A 16,430-nucleotide genomic window follows, 5' to 3' on the forward strand; every position below is an offset into this window, starting at 1 on the left:
CTGCCATTGACCTATGATATCTTTAAGGCACGGGCTCACCTCATCTCTACCAAATGGGCTTTAGGAGAGCCAGTCACGTTGGCACTAAACTTCTCAGATAAATCCATTAAAAACTGGGGTCAAAACTAATTGGATAATGAGCTGAACTGAGAAGTCATTCTCCCGACTTCAGGCCACATCAGGCTCCTTCTGAAAAGTTGGGACCTGATTTTGAAGAGCCAGATAGTGAAAGGACTTGAAATTAGATTTTGGAGGTTGTCTTTCTGCAAAAGAATTCTGCCATCCTTCCAGTTCCTTTTCCCTCCTCTCATTTGGGTTCTTTCATGCTGTTGCAACAACAAATGGGTTTCTAATGATGTTTGCTCCCTTGATGAGATTCAACTTCAGAAATAGGCAACTCCCCAGAGTCTCCTCACTCCAAAGAACCCTACAACTGATCTCCACGATTCTGGTTCACTGGACTTTATTTCCCAGGTGAGCCATTTGACTTAGAGGCAACTCTAAACGCATCGGGAAGGCAATGAGATCAATACCCTAGAGCTTCCAGCTGCTTTGTCATTGAAGTGACTCCAGCAGCACCTGAGAAAGAGCCTGGTTTTCCTCCCTGCCCCCGCACTACCAGGCCGGGCATGTTTGGAATAACCTCAGAATCAGGATTATTCTCTCTTGTGGAATATTTGACAGGCACGGCTCATCTTTTTCTTCTAGGTTCTCCTTTCAGTGTTCGTCATTGTAGTATAAACACAGCAACCCTTCATTCCGAACTGACACATCCGCTGACAGTGGATCTGTGTTTAGAATTCGTAATGCATTTATTTGAAGTACTTGCATGTATCTTATGTATTCAAATGACTTAGACACTAGACCATACTTTGCTGCATGTTGAACAAAACAAATTTAGTGCCAGGTAAACTGGTACTAAAAAACAAAATTTCACCAAAAGTGCTCTTTGTTCACCACCCTCTTCTCAAGCACTTGTTACAATATTTGCAAAATATCATTTCTGTAAGTTACTTTGCAAGCTTTTGTGTCTGACCTTGCTCAATTATTCTTCATTTTTTTAACTTTATAGTTTCTTCATTTTTATCAAAATAATACAAGCATATAGTTTTTACATAATTCAACTAGCTTATGAGAAAGAATAACTGTCTCTTGCTTCTCTCTTTTTCCGGCCACATCCATTCTCCATAGATATTCACTTTGACTCTTTTAATGTCCTCCCTCTATTTTCTGTCTCTCTTTCTGGAACTCTCGTTGATTGAATGTTGAAATTCCACGGAGTAGTCTCTAGTTTTCCTGTTTCTTTCTACTTTCCTTCTCAGCATTGTTGTCAAACTTTGAGAGTTTTCTCAAGTATACCTTTCCATCCTTACAATGAATTTCTAGTTCTGCTGTTTCATTTCCAGAAGCTCATGCCTTGTTCTCTGATTGTTCCTTTTTAAGAAGATACTGCACCCAACTCATAGATGCAGTGTTTTCTCTGGTCTCTGGGAGCACATTGGTGCTTTAAAACCTTTGCTTCTTGTTCCTTGTGCTGCCTCTGCGGACTTCACGTTTCTTTGTTCTGCCTGTCTCAGTCGCTCTCAGGTTAGAAGTTTACTCAAATGTAAAACTGATTGTCAATTTCTGTTTTCCTTTTTTTATTATATTTCAAATCGGTAACATATTCGCATGCCTCAAAATGCAAAAAGTCTATGAACCAATTGAATAAAATTTTCCCTCCCATCTTTGTCATGCAACTGCTCTTTTCTGATTGCCCTTTGGTAACCACTTTCTTGAGCATCCTTCCAGAGTTCCTTTATGCACATAATGAAAGAACAGATTCTTCTACTTTTTTCCATCTACATAAAAGACAGCATATTAAATGTTATAGTATGTGTACTGCTTTTTTTTACTTCTAATGGTGTCACTTTTAAATTTGTTATATCTCCATAACATGTGGCACACAGAACGATTCCTCATTTCTTTTCATAGCTATATAGTATTCAGTTTTCAAATTACTGATCACTTCCAATATTCTTCTATTATAAAGTTCTGAAATAAATAACATTGGAAACATCATTTGACACATATGCAAATATGTCTGTAGGACACATTCCACAAACTGGAGATGCTGCGTGAAAAGTTACATGCATTTGTAATTTTGAAAATCTATGTCAAGTTACCCTCTGTTGGAAGTACACCAATTTACCTACCTACCAGTAGTGTAATGAGGCTTCCCTAGAGCCTCATTAACAGAATAGGTGTACTTATGCAAAATAGTTTTAATGTGTGTATTAGTTTTCTATTTCCTTTGGAACAAATTATCACAAATTTAGTCACTTAAAGCAACATAGACTTATTAGCTAACAGTTCTTGGGGCTAGATCCAAAATGGACCTAAAGTGAATTGCACCTTCACATATTTTGTTAAATGTATCCTGAGTTTTTTATTGTGTTTGATGTCATTTAAATGGAGTGGTTCTTTCCCTGATTATAATTTGTATGCACAAGTTATTCATATTTTCCAGTATATCTTAGCAAACCTCCTAGTAATTCATTACATTGACAGGAGCAATTGATTTTAATTACATGCTCAGTCCCCAAATGTGATAATCAGGAGAAATAAACATTTGCGACATTACTCCCCTTGAATGACAAGATTAATTAATACATCTTACTGTGTCTGGAAGAGCATATTCTCACATTTTAATTTTTAAATATTTTTATTATGAAATGCTAAATCATACAAAGAATATACTTAGTTCAGTTTATGGAGTACAACAATAAGATAATCACAGGAAACACTTCATCTGAACAAGAAACAGAAGATACCAAATTGGTAACCCCCTCTGCACTCTTCCCTGATCCATCCTTCTACATACCTCCTTCTCACCCAATATGCATTATCCTGAATCCTCTCTTTATCATTCATTTGCTTTTTCTTAGTTTATCACTTCTTTATATATCTCCAAATAGTATGCTTAGTTTTGTTCATCTCAGAAGTTTATAAAAGTAGAATCATAGTCTTCTCACACAATATTCTTTCTAAAATACATCCATCTTGCGCAACCTGGGTGGCTCAGTTGGTTAAGCGACTGCCTTCGGCTCAGGTCATGATCCTGGAGTCCCCAGATCAAGTCCGGCATCGGGCTCCCTGCTCAGCAGGGAGTCTGCTTATCCCTCTGGCCCTCCCCCCCCTCATGTGCTCTCTCTCTCTCTCATTCTCTCTCAAATAAATAAATAAAATCTTTAAAATAAAATAAAATAAAATACATCCATCTTCTTTCCCATAGTTGTTGTTAGTTTTATTTCACAAAAATATGATATTGTGAATATAGTACAGAAAATATTTTTTGGTGCCAATTTTTTGGAAATTGAAGTTGTTCCTACTTGTGTTTCCCTTATACGCATACTAATCCCATTCATCTACATGTTCCAGGCACACATGTGCAAGAATTTCTCTAGGGTACATGTGTAAGAATGTGATTTCCAAGTAATAACAGATACACAAGTATTTAACTTTACTACCAAATTGTATGCTCCAAATTGCTGTGTATGCGTTCCTTTTGCTCTGTATATTTTGATGTAGAATGTGCCAACTTTTTATGGAATAAAAGTTTATGTGTTTTTAATGAAATGCATCATATAGTAAATTTTGGGGTCCATACAATCTCTACTGCAACTATTCATCTCTACTGGTGTAGTAGGGAAGCAGCCACAGATAATATGTTAACAAATGAGCATGGGTATGTTTTAGTAAAATTTTATTTACAAAATAGGTAAGAGGCAGAATGTAGCCCAGGGGCTATAGCTTGCCAACTCCTGCTGTATAGATACTTCAGTATAGGTATTTCATTTTTTAATGATTTTAATAGCAAATGTATTACCAAAAAACAGAGACAGATAAAACAAATATGACAAAATATTAACAATTAGTTAGTTCTAGGTGAGCCCAATTACTGTGGTGTCCATTGTACTTTTCTTTTACCATTTCGGTAGATTTGAAATTTTTCAAAATATAAAGGTAGGGAAGAAAAAACTGACGAAAGTCTAAATATATTCTGTCTCTCTGCTTTAAAATAGCCTCATGAAATAATGGCAACATTCTCTAAAAGCAGGAGCTAAAGTCCCTATTTACGATCCTTTAAAAATGTATTAACCGTCAATATTTTCCAACAATTACGGAAAAACGTGGGAATTGAAACGTTATTACTATAGCCTCAGGAGTAGGAATCACTATCAAAATTATGTTAACATCAAACACCGTTTCTTTATTCTACGCTTAACAAATCATTAAAAATTTTAGAGACTCCTTTCATATATCACAAATAAGTGAAACCTTGAATATTTTAACATGTTTTACATCAAATGCAAGAACCTCAGATGTGTTATTAATTCTGTCAACCTCAACTAGGCAAAGAGTCTCCCCCAATATTCAGTTGATGATATTAGATCATTTCCAGAAAAGATTTGTAAAGGGAATGTTTTCTATCTCTAGTGTTTATACTGTTGGCTCACAGGCCAACAACAGTCCTTTCGGTAACACTTTCCAGCTCAGAACACACAAAGCAATCATTTTTATCATCTATCAAATATATTACTTTTAAGAAACTTAAAAATATTTGTGAAAATAATGAATTTAAATTAAGAATGTAAAACATATTCCTTTTACAAATCTTTCACAGAATAATCTAACACCAATTGAACATTGGTAGAGATTGATTGCATAGTTGAGAGTAAACAAATTAATAACACATCTGAGGTTGTTATACTTGATGTAAAATGTGTTAAAATATTCAACATTTTACTGATTTGTAACATGAATGGAGTAACATACGAAAGGAGTCCCTAAAACTTTAGTGAATTTTTATAAGCATAGACCAAACAAGGTTAGTTTTATGTAACATAAGAATTCTGATACTAATTCCTACTCCTAAAAATATAGTAATAAGTGTTTCAACTCCTATTTTTACTTGTCCCAACAGATATTAAAGCATAGTCGAAAGCTGTATCAATGGCAAAAAGACTGCACCACTGTGGAAAGAGATCAAGAGAAAAAACAAATAGCAGAGTTAATTATCATACAGTTTCATATCTGGCAAGTGCTAAAAATAAGTGGAAAATGATCATTTTATATTTTTATATTACTTTATTTATAATTTTTGTTTATAATTTACAGATTAAGGAACAGAGTCAGAAAGGTTAATTTGGCTACCTATTAAAGGACAGAGATGAAAATCACATATAAACCATCTAAATCCTAAACTGTGCCTTCATCTACCACATCCCTCTGCCTCACTATGAGCTCGAAGCCACTTCACAGCTAGAATACAGACACACACAAACATATGTAATGAGGTCGTGGAATGTAGCAGAAAGCTAGGTAAAGGTTAGTTAGTAAAGCTGAAGGGAAAAAAAAAATCCAAAAACCAAAAAAACAAAACAGTTGAATTGCAAGTGAGATAACAAAATCATTAAGAGAAGAAAAATCATAAATGAGGAATAAATTTGGCATACTGGACCACACTTGCTAACAGACTTGATATGTGGTGTGAAACATTATGGTAAACCACCCAACACAGGTCTCCAGGGGCACCTATGAGCCCTAAGCAGGAGAGGGATACTCGGTAAATTGTCAAGTTTTCTTTCACCAAGGACCCAAGTAACTCAATGAGGGACCCTTCTCCTTCATAAAGCATCTCACCCAAGAAGGGTAAGATGTTTCCGCACTGGCTGGAACAACATGAGCCCCAGAGAAGGTGGAAGGGAGTTCAGGGAGAAGACAACAAAGACAGAAATCCCTGAGGAGTAAGAACACAATGTCCTCCAAATTCCATTTTCTCATTCCCCAGTAGGGTTGTAGCTGCACACATTAGCTAACCTACATTTCTTGGCCCCTCTTGACACTGGGTGTGCCCCTGGAAAATTCATTTCCACTGAATGAGATGTGAGTGGAGATATGTGCCACTTCTAGGTTTACCCTCTTAAGAAGCAAGGACACCTGCCTCCACGTTCTCTCCTTCCACTGGATGGTTACCGATATGGAGGATACCCTGCAAATTGGCACAGCCTCAAGACGGAAGGACCCGGGTTCCCAAATCACCATGTGGAGGAGAGACACCCACAAACCAGACCTCAGATGGCCTCATGAGGGAGAAGTAAACATCCATTGTGTTTGAGCCATTGAACAATTTTGGGTCTATTTACTGACGCAGGCAAGCCTCTCCTAACTAGTAGAGTCAGTCTGTGCATCAGTAGATATCAGCAACATTCTTCTTCTACATCCAATGAAAACTTAAAGATGGACAGTGTGAGATATTAAGCACACAGACCAAAGCAGGGAGCATAAAAATGGGTGATCAGAGTGGCAGCAAACACTGGCAAGAGAAACAGGATGAACAAACAGCTGGAAGACAAGAAACCTAGATGCTCAGAGATCCACTCCTCTTGGGAATCCTTGCAGCAAGCTGTGAGACAGGGAGAGGGTTCCTGACTCTGTATAGTCAGGAACCAAATTTAATGCACTGTCACCTAGCTCCCATATACTGTTGGTGCCTTTAAGATATCCAGGTCACATGTGTTTATGCGAATAGAAGCAAGCTACATAGAGCATGAATATACCCCAAAACATGAAAATATTAGGGTTAAAGGATTATGGGTGCGTTTCCATTCTTTTCCCTTCTGAATCATCTGAACTGTTTAAAAGCATACCATATGCAGCCACTGTAGAAAACATCATGGAGTTTCCTTAAAAAATTACAAATAGAAATACTATATGATCCAGTAATTCCACTACTTGGGTATTTACCCAGCAAAAACAAAAACACTAATTCAAAAAGATACATGAACTCCTATGTTTACTGCAGCATTATTTACAGTAGCCAGGATACAGAAGCAAACCAAGCGTCCATTGATAGAGGAATGGATAAGAAAGATGTGGGGTGTGGGGTTCATTGGTACAATGGAATATTACTCAGCCATAAAAAAAGAAATGAGATTTTGCCATTTGTGACAACATGGATGACCTCAAAGGCATTATGCTAAGTGAAATAAGTCAGAAAAAGATAAATACCATATGATTTCACTTGTCTGTGGACTCTAAAAAGCAAAAATCAGACTCTTAAATACAGAGAACAAAACGGTGGTTACAGAGGGGAGGTGAGTGACGGGATGGGGATTAAAGGTACAGAATGGGATTAAGAAGTACAAACTTCTATTGTAAAGTGACGAATTCATGAAGATGTAAAGTATAGCATAGGGAATTCAGTCAATAATATTACAATAACATTGTATGGTAACAGATGATAACTACACTTACCATGGTGAGCATTGAGTAATATAGAGAACTGCTGCATCATCATGTTGTACACCTGAAACTAATATAACATTAAATGTCAGTTATACTTCAGTTTTAAAAAATGGTTAAAAAAAGTAGCATACCGTACATTTGTAATGAAAAACTTTTTCATTTTGAAAGAGAAAAATTCTTCCTATTAATTTTATATTTTCATGAAAACATTTAACATTTTGGTGTCTATCCACCATAAATATGTAATAAGGATGAGACACAAGTTTTGCCTGATTCCTACTGTGAAATCTTTGAGGGAATGAATATTCACACACCACAGAGACTATGACTACGTTTGCCAGTTGCCCTGTTACATAATCAGCTCCTTTGAAGGCAGGCGCTGTATTGTGCTCATGATTTTCCCTAGCACTTGGCACACAGGAGGTACTCAGAAATGTTAAGTGAATGAATTCATAAATACACGAGTACTCTAGTAGCTTTTAATGTGTAAACTCAATGATAGTCAATTATTTCAGCCTTGGAATCCCTGTTCGCTGTTTTTTCAGTTATGCTAGGAGTGGAACATAAAGTAATTGATCTCATCTAAGATACCTAAACAGTGTTCTTTTTTTTCCCCTTTCACTTCATGGGTCACAGCTCCATTCAACCCAAATAAAGGTGTGGATAGTATTGTCAAGTTTGACACTTTTGGAGACGGAATGGGACGATACAACGTGTTCAATTTCCAGTACGTAGGTGGCAGGTACTCCTACTTGAAGGTTGGTCACTGGTCTGAAACCTTATCACTGGATGTTGACTCGATCCACTGGTCCCGGAACTCAGTCCCCACATCCCAATGCAGTGATCCCTGTGCCCCCAATGAAATGAAGAACATGCAACCGGGGGATGTCTGCTGCTGGATCTGTATCCCCTGTGAGCCCTATGAATACCTGGTTGACGAGTTTACCTGTATGGACTGTGGCCTTGGGCAGTGGCCTACTGCAGACCTGTCTGGCTGCTATAATCTTCCCGAGGACTACATCAAGTGGGAAGACGCCTGGGCCATTGGGCCAGTGACCATCGCCTGCCTGGGTTTTATGTGTACCTGCATAGTTGTGACTGTTTTTATCAAGCACAACAACACGCCCTTGGTCAAAGCATCAGGCCGGGAGCTGTGTTACATCTTGTTGTTTGGGGTCAGTCTATCCTACTGCATGACGTTCTTCTTCATTGCGAAGCCATCGCCAGTCATCTGTGCTCTGCGCCGACTAGGGCTGGGGACCTCCTTTGCTGTCTGTTACTCAGCCCTGCTGACCAAGACAAACTGCATTGCCCGCATCTTTGATGGGGTAAAGAATGGCGCTCAGAGGCCAAAATTCATCAGCCCGAGTTCTCAGGTTTTCATCTGCCTGGGTCTGATACTGGTGCAAATTGTGGTGGTGTCTGTGTGGCTGATCCTGGAGGCTCCAGGCACCAGGCGGTACACCCTCCCGGAGAAGCGGGAAACAGTCATCTTAAAATGCAATGTCAGAGATTCCAGCATGTTGATCTCACTTACCTACGATGTGGTCCTGGTGATCTTATGCACTGTATACGCCTTCAAAACTCGGAAGTGCCCAGAAAATTTCAACGAAGCCAAGTTCATTGGTTTTACCATGTATACCACATGCATCATCTGGCTGGCCTTCCTCCCTATATTTTATGTGACATCAAGTGATTACAGAGTAAGTCTTTGAATGTTTTCTTCTCTTCCTTCTTCCCTTATCCTGCCAATGTTTTGTTATGTAGGATTTAAAATAGACTTATTTCATCTCAGTTATTAGGTTAATTGTAAACGCCATGATGAACCATCCTACTATATATGGAAATTAATCCAATGTTTTAAAAGCACTTAATTAGTGAATACTATGCACAAAGTATCGTATTAGGCACTGAAAGGAAAATAAACGTAAATGACATGGTCATTCAAGCAATCTATAATCTAGTAGGAGAAAAATGTAACACACACACCCACCTAAAACTTTTAATTACATTTAGAAAGTGATTCCCCAGAGGGTAACAATTAAACCCACTAAGAGCTAGGTGAGAATACTTCAAATAAAACAAAAGAGGACCTGGCTGCCACAGATTAATCTATAAATTAAAGGAAACTTTCAACCCTAAGCCAACATCAGATCTAAACACTTTCACTCAAGCTTCAAATAAGCATCATTACTTCTCTAAAATAGATTAAAATAGGGGTGCCTGGGTGGCTCAGTTATTGGGCATCTGCCTTCGGCTCGGGTCGTGATCCCGGCGTCCTGGGATCGAGTCCCGTATCGGGCTCTCTGCTCTGCGGAGAGCCTGCTTCTCCCTCTCCTCCCTGCCTGTGTTCTCTCTTGCTATCTCTGTCTCTCTCTCTCTCAAATAAATAAATAAAATCTTTAGAAAAAAATAGATTAAAACATAATGTTAATTTGTTATACTTGTTCTACAATTTTAGTTCCTGTAGATACATGCTAGCTATATATATATGTATGTATATATATATAAATCCTTGAACTAGTTAAAAATATTACTGTATATATCCAAGCAATCTAATTAAGTCATTATTCATAAGGTCTTTAGTAAGGCATAGTTCAAATTTCTGGGCATCAATATAATTACCATCTCTTCTGAAAGAAACAGTTCATCGTTCCATCATAATTTCTCAAATTGTTGAAACCATCCATCAGTTATTTTTGCATTTATATTTCTGATTTTAGTATCTTCCGAGGACTGAGGATGAGAATTTTTTTCTCTTGAGGCAACTGATTTTATTCTCCATATTTCTTAAGTTGTCAGAAAGTTTTCCAGAGGCAAAATGTTTCCTTGTTACACCATAATTTCACAGAGTAAAGTGCTTCTGTAGGCTGTAACAGTCCCCATATCTTCTAACAGCAATTCCTATATTATCAAAATCTTTAATATTGCAGCTCAAAAAGAAGGCAAAGCTATTTAAAATGTGGCCTCAAGAGGTTAGCAAAGCTCAGTGTTTCTCATCTTTTAAATGATTTGCAACCATGTGACTCAAACTGCAGACTAAACTAAAGGAAGAACAAGAAAATAAAGAACTTAAGTTCAGGGTCGGGGTAATGGTCAGGCATGCTATGACCACCTGTAAAAAATTTTGAAAACGTGTCAGTAGAGAAAACATTGGAACGGAATCAGCAAAATCAAAGGTCATATCATATGAGCCACAAGGGAGTTAGAACCAAAGAGTGTAGGGATTAAGATGGACAACTAGAGCTAATGTATTTTAGTGCTGCCATCTCCATCCTTTGTTATGTACACATCCACTCCTACAGATCTGGAAGGACTTAAGTTCTTAGGAAGATACCTTCAGCAGACATGATTTAGGGTATGGGGACTGTGAACCAATTACAATATTAATTAGTTAACTCTGGATATATGATTTGAAACTACTCATTCTCCAAAAAGCTACCAAGAAAATAGAGCAGAAAATACTAAGAATAAACAAATAGCATTATGAAAATTTAATTTTATTGAATGTATTAACATTTATTTCTAAAAGACCAAAAAATGACTTTTTTCCCCTCACATGATAGCAATATAGGAGATCAACAGACTCAGTGGGATTAGCAGACGATACCAGAAGTTTCACCACATGGCATAAAGCAAAAGGGGCAGAGGTGGCAGAGCATTTTCAGATCCAAGCTAATTAAGGCATCCAATCACACTGAAATCATCTGAGCTCTCACTCCTTGCAAATAATGCCAATTCTAAATTTACAAAAGAAATGAGAAGGTAGAATGGAGCCTCCAACACATTGATTTTCAAATTCGACTGTTCAGTGAATCAACTGGGTAGCTTTGAAAAAAAAAAAAAAAATATTGGTCCCTGGAGCACAGCCCCAAAGATTCTCATTTAATTGGCCTGGGCTATGGCCTGGACATCTGGATTTTTCAAAGCTCCCCAAGTGACTAATTTGCAGCCAAGACTGAAAACCCCTGCTTTAATGAATCACGCACTCTTACTCTCTCACAGATGTTTTTAGTTTGGTATGTGCTGTTTTGAAATTCTTTGAAATATTTGTCAAAATTAGAAAATTGAGGAATTTTATACAAATATCCAGATTCCTGGTTTCTCTTAACAAAGTAAAACATGTGGACTCAAATTCATGCATGTCCACTGAGCTGGACCTTAGTGTTTATGCCTCTAGACAGAGCACACAACTACCAATCCCTGAATGCCTACAATTGGCTCCCTTCACTTATGCATATGCATGAACCTATAAGCATTTGAACTTGGGACCACTGTTCTAGAAGTTCCAGAACAAGAATGAGATTTAAAATTTCCCAGAGAGAGAGCAGGTGGTTCAGAGAGAATGAGCAGCATTAGAAAAGTACCCAGCCATTTACAGGCAGCTAGTAGGAGTTTGGCCATCAAATAGTCAACAAGGTATATGACTCAGTACTTTGCCACCCATTGTGAATTATAAATAAATATAAAGCACTATTCTCATCTTCAAAAAAGCTCATATCCCAGATGGGAAAAAAATTAACAAGCATGAAAGAATTCAAGATTAACACAGAAGAGTTTATAATTAAATTGGTGATACAAGCTCTTAAATGCCTACTGGTTTGAAAAAAAAAGAGTTGGATCAGTAAGAATGGTCTTTCTAGGAATACTCCTTCAAGAGGGGGGAGTTCACACTGTACCTTGGTAGGAAAGTGCAGTTAGAGAGCTTAGGGAATATAGGGCATATAAGGAATATTCTTTTTTTTTAATAAATCTTTTTTTTTAAGATTTTATTTATTTATTCATGAGAGACAGAGAGAGAGAGAAGCAGAGGGAGAAGCAGGCTCCCTGCTGAGCAGGGAGCCCAATGCGGGACTCGATCCCAGGACCCTAGGATCATGACCTGAGCCGAAGGCAGACGCTTAACCATCTAACCACCCAGGCGCCTGGGAATATTCTTGAGGAAGAGAGGAATGAACCAAGCAGAACACAGGAATACTGGTCTTACTCAAGTAGAAAATGGGTTGGGGGGAGGAGTCTAGTGAGAAACTAATGGGAATTGGCCACTGGTCAGATTATAACAGGCAGAGGAATTCATTTAAATAATGAATTTAAATAATTCATTTAAATAATGAGTAAGAGCTCTGAGGTCCTGCTATTTTTAAATTTTTATTTTCTTTTGGTTGGTTGTTGGCGCAGGCAAAAAGTGACATGATGAAAAGTAAGAGGGGAAAAATGGGAACTAACTCTTACTGATCAACTCTCAGCCTTATGCTAGATACTTTGCATATGGGAGTTCACTTATCCTTATTAGCACCCTGAAAGGCTAATGTTAGTATCCCTATGAGTAAACAAACTCAGGAGATAATTAACTTCCCAGGTGGCACAGTTAAGAAATAGTAGGACAAGTTTTTCCGACACAAATCCATGACTTCCATATTACACCACAAGCTTATCTATCCTTAATATGGTGGATGGGTTTGAAAGAATGGAGCCTAGAACAAGCAGAACTAATTGAAGCTATTACAAGCATCCAAGACCCAGCAAGCAAGAACTTGAGTAAGAATCCAAAAATTCAAAGATCTTTGAGAAATATCCAGGCCATCTCCTTCTGTATCACAAGATATTGTAAGAATCAAACATTGAGTCATCAGGGATCCAATCATAGCTTTAGTGGTACAAATAAAAACTAGGTCATGTTTGGAGGGAAAGTTATCCATAAAGGATTTAATAGTAATTACTGAGTGTTTTGTTCATTCATGTCTTCCAAAAATATTTGAGCACTTATTATGGGCCTTGCAGATACAGTTATCAACACAGACACACATTTTATAATGTTTATAACTTACAAGCTGGTGGGGAGCGAGGGGAGGATAGGGGTGGAGAGGAAATAAGGAACTGATGAAAATTCAGGGTAATTCATGCAGTGGTTCAAGGGCTGTGGTGGAAGGAAAAGGGGGTGATACCATTGCAGTGCTCCTCAATCTTTAGTGTGCAGACAGCTCACCTGGGTGCCTGGCTAAAATAAAGATTCTGATCCAGTAAGAAAAGAGGCAGTCCCAGATTCTGGGCTTCTGGTAAACTCTCAGGTAGTAGAGATGCTGCTACACAAAGGACCATACTCTGAGTACCAAGACGATGGATTTTATAGGGCGCAGCACAGGTAAAGCATTTCGCTCACAGCAGGCAGAGCCTTTGGAGGTGACTGGAATGTTGACAAGGTTCAAATACTTACAAAGAAATTCCAGTTTTCCCCTGTTGACTATTTTGAAGATTTAAAAAAAATATATCAAATCTCAAAATCTTTCAAAACATGTCTGCCACCCTTGCTAGCGTCCATTTCATAACACTCTGTTGAAGGATGGGAAGGAGCTAGCCATAGGAGTTCTATGTGCTAATCAAAAGAAACAGCAACTATGAACACCCCAAGGCAAAAAAAAAGTCTTGGAAAAGAAAAGAAAGGTATATATGGCTGTAGTTTAATGAATAGATGGAAGAGTGATTTTATAATGCAAGGTGGGCAGGGAAGCTAAATCATGTAGGACTTTATAGGCCATTGCAAAAAGTTTAGATTTCAGTCTATATGGAAAAAGAAAGTATTGAAAGATTTTAAGTGGAGGAGTTTAATCTCACATTTTATGATCTCACATTCTGGACAAAAAAATATATATCTATCTCTATATCTATATATCAAGTTGCTGAAGACACAGACTTAAAGGTAAAGGCAGGAGTGGGGAGACTGAGTTAGGTGGCTGTGGTGGGTGTTCCAATCACATGGTAGAATAGTAACAATGGAGATGGAACCTGTCAAGAACTGTCAAGGGTTTTTACCCATCTTGCAATCTAACAGGTTAGACTGCCACAGTTTTAGGGATGCTGGCGGAAGACATGAGACTCCTGGTTCAGAGACAAAGGACTTTATTACCCACAGCCACCACTGTAGCCAGAGTGCAGCATTTATGTAAGTGCCCCAGGCCCCAGTTTTCACTAGGCAGTGCAAAGTGGGCTAGCTGACCCTTGTATAAGCAGTCCTCAATACAGGATCAGTATCTGCCTTAAGACTGATTTTGTCCTACCACAGCACTGTTACTGAGTCTATCCTTATTTAAAATATTGGTAGTGTGTTCATCATAGGGTTTTTTTTTAACGATTTATTTATTTATTTGAGAGAGAGAGAGAAAGCACATGTGAGCCGGGGGGAGGGGTAGAGGGAGAGGAACAGAATCTTAAGCAGACTCCCCGCAGAGCATGGAGCCTGACCCAGGGCTCAATCTCAGGACCCTGAGATCATGACCTGAACCAAAATCAACAGTCGGATACTTAACTGACTGAGTCACCCAGGCATCCCCATCATAGGTTTTTAGCATTCATTTTTAAAACATACTGCAATAAAACATTATTTCTCTTAATTACTGAGTTTTCGATGCCCCCTTACACCTGCATCTCAAGCAAGTGCCTCACTTGCCTCCTCGTAGGCCCAGCCCTGCCTTCCCCCTAGAGGGTCAGTGTAGGATGGTGAGTTGGTTGTCTATAACCAACAGAGCATAAAAATTTGAGATTTTTCCCTCCCCAAAGTTTCCCAGTGTATTGGGTCTGGTGTGTATGGGACTTCAGTCACCCTTGGGGATGGGGAGATTTTGGTCCTATCCATAAGCACCGTTCTCCTCAAAGCAGCTAAAATCAGGGTGGAGGGTAAAGGAGGAATCAGGCAGCACAGAGGGAGAGAGTAACTCCATGCCATTAAGTAAGGCACATTAGCTTTCAGTTTTAAGCATGCAGCCGCTACTCAGCTGAACCGAACAAAGGTCCAGGGTTTCTGAGCCCCCCAAACCCTAAAATGCATGGTAAGATCAAAATTACTGTCACTTCATTTCAACTTTGGGAACTCCCTGCCTCAGAAGCCAGAGCCAGCTAGCTTTCTGCCTGGGGCACATGATTTGTGCACTTAGGCTAACTCAGCCTTGACTCACATGGCAGGGACTTTTTTTAAAGAAGTCCATCTTAATCCAGGGCATTTGCTGTCTCATTGTGACATCTCTTAGAATCTTGCCTGGTTTTAACATAAGGGCTGGGGAAGTTGCCCAGTGCTTGCCAATTGCAAGAATTTATCTAGATTTCCTTGTGCCTCTTTCAGTCTTTCATTCTTGAGTATGGCCCCTTTGTCAGCATTTTAAACCCAATCCGAGTCAATAAGAATCCAAATACTAATCAGTGCCTCATCTATGGTTTTCCAGAGCATTTTTCTGTCTCAGGGAAATCCTGCAGAGACAGCCAAGGCTCCCTTTTTTGCTACCAGGTTCTGCTGCAAAAAACAGAGAGACCTTTGTCATCTTGGAATGGATCTAAATTTGGTATGAGAGACCACAGCACGGGATGAGCCCTAGCAGGGCCCAGCTCCTGCCATTCTTCTTTAGCAAGGGTTTACAACCCAGCCCTCAGCTCCCAGGAGAATCATCCAAAGTGCAGATGATTCACCTGGTGTCTGCCTTCTCTGAAGGTCCCGCCTTTCATGCTCAGTATAGGTGCATGTCTCTGCAAGTTGGATGTGATAGGGAGTCAAACTTTTTGCCCACTCAGGACCTGGATCAGATTAGGAAGGAAATTGGGATGCCTGGGTGGCTCAGTCGGTTAAGTGACTGCCTTCGGCTCAGGTCATGATACCAGAGTCCTGGGATCGAGTCCCACATGGGGCTCCTTGCTCGGTGGGGAGCCTGCTTCTCCCTCTCCCACTCCCCATGCTTGTGCTCTCTCTCTGTCTCTCTCTCTGACAAATAAATAAATCTTTAAAAAAAAAAAAAAGATTAGGGAGGAAATCCACCCCACCCCCTAGAGGAGAGTTAGCAACAATTACAGCACTGATCCAGCAGCTCTATCTGAACCTAGTCCCAGTTACTCAGCCCTTAGCCCCTCCCCAGATCCACCTCATTCATTAGTAGGGAATAATGTGAGCACTATTACTGCTTGGTTGGCCAGAGAATTTGGTCAACATGTTTGCTACTGATTCCCATGGACTTCTCTCAAATTTTGTTAATTCAGCCCCTACGGCCCTCAAAAACTTCCTCTTTGAAAAAGCCATTCCGATCTCATTGCCAAAACTGTTGAAGACTGTATCATCTGAGACTTGACTCTACTTGTAAGGTAACACATTAGCTTGCCAGGGT

General features: G+C 39.0%; 1 protein-coding gene across 1 annotated transcript in view; it reads left to right on the top strand.

Annotated features, from left to right (window-relative positions):
* GRM3 (glutamate metabotropic receptor 3) overlaps nt 1-16,430 on the top strand; it is a 90,662-nt gene that overhangs the window by 56,880 nt on the left and 17,352 nt on the right. The window contains exon 3 of the mRNA XM_028119842.2: nt 7,927-8,993. Within this exon, the coding sequence (XP_027975643.1) occupies nt 7,927-8,993 (1,067 nt within the window). The remainder of the gene's footprint in view (nt 1-7,926; nt 8,994-16,430) is intronic.

Source organism: Eumetopias jubatus, unplaced genomic scaffold (genome assembly GCF_037043125.1).
Source record: "Eumetopias jubatus isolate StellerSeaLion01/CBP00866 unplaced genomic scaffold, mEumJub1_p1.0 scaffold_14, whole genome shotgun sequence".
Classification (NCBI taxonomy): Eukaryota; Metazoa; Chordata; class Mammalia; order Carnivora; family Otariidae; genus Eumetopias; species Eumetopias jubatus.